This window comes from Strix uralensis, chromosome 3, assembly GCF_047716275.1.
Source record: "Strix uralensis isolate ZFMK-TIS-50842 chromosome 3, bStrUra1, whole genome shotgun sequence".
NCBI classification, from domain to species: domain Eukaryota; kingdom Metazoa; phylum Chordata; class Aves; order Strigiformes; family Strigidae; genus Strix; species Strix uralensis.
In genome coordinates, this window is record NC_133974.1 from 54,424,148 (window position 1) to 54,431,624 (window position 7,477).

Below are 7,477 nucleotides of genomic sequence, written 5' to 3' on the forward strand. Positions count from 1 at the left end.
TTTCTGCTTCGGCAGCGGCTCCTGCCGCCGCTGCTTTAGCGTTTGCAACATCTGGCCTACAGACCTACTAATTTCGACTCGTGATCTCGTTTGGCGAAACCCGATCTACGTGGTTCAAATACCTTCCAAATTGGGGGCGATTTAACAATCGCGACCAATTAAACCCAGGGAAGAAAAGAAAAAAAGCAAAGGGGGAAAAAAAAAAAAAAAAAAGCGAAGCAGCAAATCCCCTCTTTCCCTCTCCCCCCGCCCCGGGCTCGCACACACACTATCTGTTGCTCTCTCACGGCGGCAGCGGGTGGGGGCGGGCGGCGGGGCTGGGACGGACTCACACTCGCTCACACTCACGCTCACACTCACCCTCACCGCGCGCCCCTGGCACCATTGTTCCTGCCCGCCCGCCCCGCTTTATCGGGGTGTTTTGTTCGCTCCCCGGCGCGGGGCTCCGCGCGCCCGCCCGCGCCGCGCCGGAGCGGCACATTCATTATCGGCCGGGGGCTGATTTCAAACCGCTGCCATCGCGGCTCCATTGTTCGCCGGGCGGCCAGGCCCCGCCCCCCTTTGTGTGGCGCGGCGGCGATTGGCCGGCGCCGGGCGGAGGGCTGCCGTCACCGCTCGGGAAGCCCATTCATCTGTGCACTTGGGCGTTGGACTCCGCATCTTATTAGCAACCAGGGAGATTTCTCCATTTTCTCCTTGTCTACAGTACGGCTACAAATCTGGGATTTTTTATTACTTCTTTTTACTAAACTTGGGCTCCTTTTTTTTTTTTTTTTTTGCTCGACTTTTTCCTCCCTTTTTTTCCCCTCCCTCCTGTGCTGCTGCTTTTTGATCTCTTCAACTTTAAATTTTTTAAAAGGAGTGCATTATAATCGGTTCTGTTCTCTCTTCTCTTTTTTTTTTCCCCTCTGGTGTGTGTGTGTGTTGCTGCTGCTGCTGGTCGCCCAGTATTTATACCAACCCAACGCTCTTTGTTTCCCCTCCTTTTGGATCTGTTGAGTTTCTTTGTTGAATAAGACAGCATGGGTGCCCAGTTCTCCAAGACCGCTGCAAAGGGCGAAGCCTCCGCCGAGAAACCTGGGGAAGCAGTGGCTGCATCTCCATCCAAGGCGAATGGACAGGTAAAAAAAAAAAAAAAAAAATTAAAAAAAATATTAAACCTACTCCTTTTTTTAAGCCAACTTCGACGGACTCTCTTTCGCATCCTGTTTAATTCTTCTTCCTTTGATGCCCCAGTGGCACATTCAATGGAGAATACGGTCGATCCTTTTATCTTTGCAACTCGAGGCAAAGGAATCATTTCTTTTATTCTTTTTTAAACGGGCTCGGCTTTGAATGGTTCGTTCCTTTATCTTTCCTGCGGTGGTGGTGGGGGGGGGGGGGGGGGGCACATCTTTTCCTCCTTTTTTTTAAAAAATTTTTTGCTAACCCCTCGTGTATTATGGTGAAGTGTCCCGGTGGCTCGTAAACGGAAGGATCTTACACCGCTCGGCTTTTCTGTCCGCTTAACCTCCTTCTCCCGAAGACGCCCGGTGACTAGCGCGGACCGCCCCCCGCGGCAGCAGGACGGCCGCCGAGCAGCGGGGGCCGGATCCGCCGGGCTGGGGGCTCGGCGGGAGCGCGGCGGCGGCGGGCAGCCCCTCGGGCGGGAGCGCGGGGCAGGGGCTGCGCCGCCCGCCTCCTCCCCGGCAGCTCCGCCGGGGGGGGCGGCAGCCGCGGGGCACGGCTTTCTGTGACACCCCCCACCCCACGCGTGAGCCGGCGGCCGGGCTGGCCGTGCCCCCGCTGCCCCGCCGTTGCGGGCGGGCACCCCCCGCCGCCCCCGGGGGCAGCCATCCTGAGAGATCCAAATGCGGCGCGGGGGGGGCGGGGGGCGCCTCGCCGCACCGCCCGGGCGGAGCGGGGCAGCAGCGGGCGGGCGGGGGCCGGGCGATCTTTGTTAGCCTTCCCTTCCCTTCCCCGCCCCGCGCCGCCGCCGCGGCTGGACGGGGCGCGCCGGGGGCGGGGGGTGCGCGGCGCCGCCGCCGCTGCGTGGAGCCACGGCGCCCTCTGGCGGCTGCCGCCCGTCCCGCCCGCCGCTGGGGGCGCCCGCCGCGGCCCGGCCCGGCCCGCGAAGGGCCCGAGGGTTTAAACCGCGGCAGCAGAGAAGCGGGCAAGGAAAGGCCGCGGGGTGGGGAGGGCGGCGGCGGCAGCAGCAGCAGCGGCGGCGGCGGCCCGTGGTCCCCCCCTTCCACCATCACCGCCATCGCTCTCGGCACCGCCGGTAATGCCCGTCGCTGTCTTGCAGGAGAACGGCCACGTGAAGGTGAACGGCGACGCCTCCCCCGCGGCGGCGGAGGCGGGCAAGGAGGAGGTGCAGGCCAACGGCAGCGCGCCCGCCGAGGAGACGGGCAAGGAGGAGGCGGCCTCGTCGGAGCCCGCCTCCGAGAAGGACGCGGCCGAGGCGGAGAGCACCGAGCCGGCCTCCCCGGCGGAGGGCGAGTCCTCCCCCAAGACTGAGGAGGGCGCGACCCCCTCGTCCAGCAGCGAGACCCCGAAAAAAAAAAAGAAGCGCTTTTCCTTCAAGAAGTCCTTTAAGCTCAGCGGCTTCTCCTTCAAGAAGAACAAGAAGGAGGCCGGCGAGGGGGCCGAGAGCGAGGGCGGCGCCGCCGCCGCCGCGGCGGAGGGCGGGAAGGAGGAGGCGGCGTCCCCCGAGGCGGCGGGCAGCGAGGAGGGCAAGGCCGCCGCCGAGGAGGCCTGTGCGGCCGCCGCCGGCAGCGCCGAGGCGGCGAAGGAGGAGGCGGGGGACTCGCAGGAGGCCAAATCGGACGAGGCCGCCCCCGAGAAGGCGGCGGGAGAAGAGGCCCCGGCGGCGGCGGCCGAGGAGCAGCAGCCGCCGCCGCAGCAGCAGCAGGCGGAGGGGAAGGCGAAGGCGGCGGCGGAGGAGGCGGCGGGCGCCGGCGCCGCCACGAGCGAGGCGGGCAGCGGCGATCAGGAGTCGGCCCCCGCGGAGGAGCCGGCGCCGGCGCGGCAGGAGCCCCCCTCCGAGAGCAGTCCGGAGGGACCCGCCGCCGAGTCGGCGGAGTAAGCGCCGCCGCCGCCCCTCGCCGACGGACTTTTCTTCCCCCCTGTTTGTTTGTTGGAGTGGTGCCAGGTACTGGTCTCGGAGAACTTGTCTACAACCAGGGATTGATTTAAAAGATGTCTCGTTTCTTTTTTTTCTCTCCCCCCGCAGCTCCCATCTCAAATCGTTGTGTGTTGCCGCCATTCCAACGGGCGGAGGGGGGCCCTCCTCCGCCCTCCTCTCCCACCCTCTATATTTTGGGGTTTTTTTGTTTTTTTTTTTTTCATCAGTATTAATGTTTTGTTTTGGTTGGTTCGGGTTTTTTTGTTTTGTTTTTGTTTTATTTTTTTAACAACTTTTTTTTTTTTTTTTTTTTTTTTGCAACTCTCTTCATATTATAAAACTCTTCCCGATCGGTCTATGGACATGCCCATATATGAAGGAGATGGGTGGGTCAATAAGGGATATCAAATGAAGTGACAGGGGCCGCAGTGGGGAACCTGGGGCGTGCAGCCCTTGCCGGGAGTGCGCCCCGCCAGAAATGATGTAAGGGGTTAGTCTTTTTTTTAAAAGAAAGTTATTACGATGTATTTTGTGAGGCAGATGTTCTATAAGGTTTACAACACTACAAGTCTTGATTAAGAAGGAAAGGAAAAAGGAAAAAAAAATAAAAATAAAAATCAATACCCAGATAAAGAGATCATAGTCTTAGGAATTCATTTAAACCATAGGAACTTTTCACTTATCTCATGTTAGCTGTATCAGTCAGTGATTAAGTAGAAATACAAGTTGTATAGGCTTTATTGTTTATTGCTGGTTTATGACCTTAATAAAGTGTAATTATGTATTACCAGCAGGGTGTTTTTAACTGTGACTATTGTATAAAAAAACAAATCTTGATATCCAGAAGCACATGAAGTTTGCAACTCTTTCCACCCTGCCCATTTTTGTAAAACTGCAGTCATCTTGGACCTTTTAAACACAAATTTTAAACTCAACCAAGCTGTGATAAGTGGAATGGTTACTGTTTATACTGTGGTATGTTTTTGATTACAGCAGACAATGCTTTCTTTTCCAGTTGTCTTTGAAAATAAAGGAAAACTCTTCAGATGCAATGGTTTTTTTTGTGTAGCATCTTGTCTATCATGTTTTTGTAAATACTGGAGAAGCTTTGACCAATTTGACTTAGAGATGGAATGTAACTTTGCTTACAAAAATTGCTATTAAACTCCTGCTTAAGGTGTTCTAATTTTCTGTGAGCACACTAAAAGCGAAAAATAAATGTGAATAAAATGTATAATTTGGTTGTCTTTCTTTTATGGATACTCTGGTAGCTTAAAGGGACTAGCCAGTATTGCCTAAATTTCTATAAAGTTATGTGTGCTGTTAGCACTAGCTTTGAAAACTACCTTCCTAGATCCTGGACTCTGTAATACTGTGCATCTTTTAGAGAAATTGGGCAGTGCAGCAGGTGATTTATAGGCTTTTCTGGTTTTAAAAAGAAAACTAGAAGGCAGTCTGAGCATGTACAGTGTACAATTCTCCTGTCCAGGCTCCATCTTGCTTTTAAGACCAGAGGTATCCAGTGTATGAGAGTCTTGCCTCTTGAGGAAAATAAGATTTAATTCGAATTGCTTAGGGTGGGGCACTGAAATTTTTATGCCCAGTCGCTTAAAAATTCAACTCTTGAACGTCTTAACGTCTTGGTATGCTGGTCCTACTTAGGTACCTAGACGATTAGCTTGAAAACTTTAGCCTGGAGGGAGAAAGGGGGAATTAACACTGCCATTCTGCTCAAAGTAATTAAAAGCAATATTTTCTTTTTTTCCTCAAGTGCTACTCCCAAGTACAGGTGAGTTACAAAACAGATTTCAAAATTTGTCTATAAAAATAATCACTTGGTGCTTGCCTTTAATTGTTAGGCTTTTTGGCTAATTTCCAGCATATTGCTCAGGGCATATTATGCCTTAATAAAACAGTGGGTTCATGCAAGAAAAGCAGCAGTGGTATTTGTAGGGTGGAAATTGATTCAAGAAAGTGTTGCTTCTAAGTTTATAGGAGAAAGTTTAGTGTTACACTTATTTGCTTCCACCTAAATTTTCAGCAGAAACTCTTTGGAAGCAATTATGATTCATTTTATGAGAAAATGGCACGTTAGCACCTTGTTCCCTAAAGAACAAAGCCTAAACTGAATGAAGTATAGTAGATTTCCTGCTGAATGCGTACTTTTTTTTGTTTTTTTCCTTTTTTTTTAATTCAGCTGTCTACCATTTTAACTTTGGCTTGTATGTACTCTAGTTGCCCTGGTATTTCTCTATAGCTTTAGAAATGTATTGAAACTATGCTATAATTGCTGAGGGACAAAAATAAATGGATGTAAAACAAGATCCTCCACACCAGTGTCATTCTTGGAGTACATGTGTTTGAAGTCTAGTGCATAACTGCTTTGCTAAGGGGTTTTTATAACATGGCTGTAAAAACCTGTTCTGAGACGCATGATGTCTTGGCCATAGAGTCAATGTCTCTTTTTAATAAATATATATATATTTAAATCCAAGAATTCTTAAAGAGAAGTCTGAATTTCTTCTTTTTTTTTTTTTTCCTTTGTCAAACTATGTGTACATATGAAGAAAATAATTGCTAGTAAAGTTCTTTTTCAGATTTTTCCCAACCTACTCTCCTCAAACGTTCATGTTCTTTCCTCGCTCAGCTGGTGGTGTTTTCTGACGTGCTTCCAGTTCCTGGGGGTGCAGAATCGCTCCTGTCCCAGCAGTCGGGCCTGGGGCTTTGTCATTCCATGGTTTGGTTTGACTTGAAATCTCTTTCCAAGTCTTAACATTAGTGACGTTTCAAAAATACATCTGAGGACCAGTTGCATGTTCTACTCTTCTGGTCCCAGCAGTCGGGTGAGAGTCAATGATACCAGTTTTTCACTATGCAGTTTAAGAAGACGGGAATCAGAAGGGGCTTGAACTAACGGAAATGGAGGAGTTTTGAGCTGCTTTCTCCTGCCAAAGAATTGTGCAAGAGCATCCCTCCTCCCTCGGTCCCCGAGGGACTGAGTGATCACTCCTGTGCGTTTGTAGAATATGCTTATTTGTGTACAAGGAAAATGAAGGGTCTGGGTGTTAGTGACTGGAGAGATGGCTAATCTTGTCAATGAGAAACCTTTATACCTTTTTTATATTGCATCGGTTGCCTCAGTGAAAGTGCTAGTCATGATAAGTATTGTAATTGCAACAAATTATCTCAGAATTAGAATGCATGTGACTTTAAAATGTATGATTTGAAGCTGATTTTCCTGCCTTGTGGGTTGCTGTGGTTCTTTTTAAGCAGATTGTTACTGTTGCTACGATCAAGGTAACTTCTGTTGTGCTGAAACAGTGTCATATTTTTAGATAAAACTTACACTGGAATCTAATTTTGCTTGACTGGGGGCTGTAGAGTTCTACTTCTTTTATGTTTATTTACTTAGACTGAGGCAACAGTCTTCCTTGTTCAAGGTCAAAACTTGGTTGTACGAAAGTCCTTTCAAATTTCATGCCTGTTTTGGTAAAATCTAAACTTAATTTCAGACTCTCCAAATCACAATGTCTGACTTCAAGTACCCAAGTTCTGTATCTGGTCCTGATAGTTATTAATGTGAAATTGTAGAGACTTTGCCTTCAGGCAAGGGAGCAAGGAAAGAAAAGGGAAAGGCAAGCTGGGTGAGGGAAATGGAGCCCAGACTTTGGCTTCTGCTGGAGTGCGTTCACCTTCCTGCTTGCATACGCAACCACTATATACAAATCAAGTGTTCGTGTATAAACTTATGACATAATCTAAAAACTCCTGTTGGTTTTATTTGATGCAAACATTGTATATACAAGTATTTTACTCATTTATTATGAGGGAGGACATTGTGTTTTAAGAATTTTTTCGTTGTCTAATACTGTTTGAAACAGCTAACTCTTGAACTTCACTTGCAGATGATTAGATAAAGTCAACGGTTTTCATCTGCTTTGACTGAGTTCTCCTAAGTTGTGAGTCCTTTTATATTGCTTTTTTTAAAAAAAAATCTGGAATAATACACATTCTAGTCTGAACCTGTAATACCAGTTAATGGTTTCCTGCAAAATCAGTCCTGTGAGTTCAGTCTTTATACTATCTGTATAGTAAAAGAGTAGTAAAAGGTCACCATTGGTGATACTGGACTCACTTCAGTGTTCGTTTGTTAGGTTTTAAGAGACTGAGGTAAAATGTGTTTTCCATAATGATGTAGCTTAGTTGAAAGTATCCTGTTTCTGGGTTATGGCAAATTTTTCTACCACACTTAGGTCACTGGGATAGAATAAAGCAGGTACTTTTCTTCCTGAAGCAAGTGAAAATAGTATATTGTGTTTATAACATACTGTAGACAGTGGGGTTAATTTGTCCTCTACAATTCTGGGTACC

General features: G+C 48.9%; 1 protein-coding gene across 1 annotated transcript; it reads left to right on the forward strand.

Moving 5' to 3' along the window:
* Positions 1-545: 545 nt before the first annotated feature.
* On the forward strand, positions 546-4,343 carry MARCKS (myristoylated alanine rich protein kinase C substrate). The gene is made up of 2 exons (XM_074862326.1): positions 546-1,121; positions 2,288-4,343. The coding sequence occupies exons 1-2, from the start codon at positions 1,023-1,025 to the stop codon at positions 3,065-3,067; spliced, it is 879 nt and encodes a 292-aa protein (XP_074718427.1). The 5' UTR covers positions 546-1,022; the 3' UTR covers positions 3,068-4,343.
* Positions 4,344-7,477: the final 3,134 nt, after the last annotated feature.

Excerpts from the sequence above, each read along its gene's own strand:
- MARCKS (XM_074862326.1), top strand. The coding sequence starts at position 1,023 with ATGGGTGCCCAGTTCTCCAAGACCGCTGCAAAGGGCGAAGCCTCCGCC. Across the intron at positions 1,122-2,287 it reads CATCCAAGGCGAATGGACAG|GAGAACGGCCACGTGAAGGT; the intron begins GTAAAAAAAAAA and ends GCTGTCTTGCAG.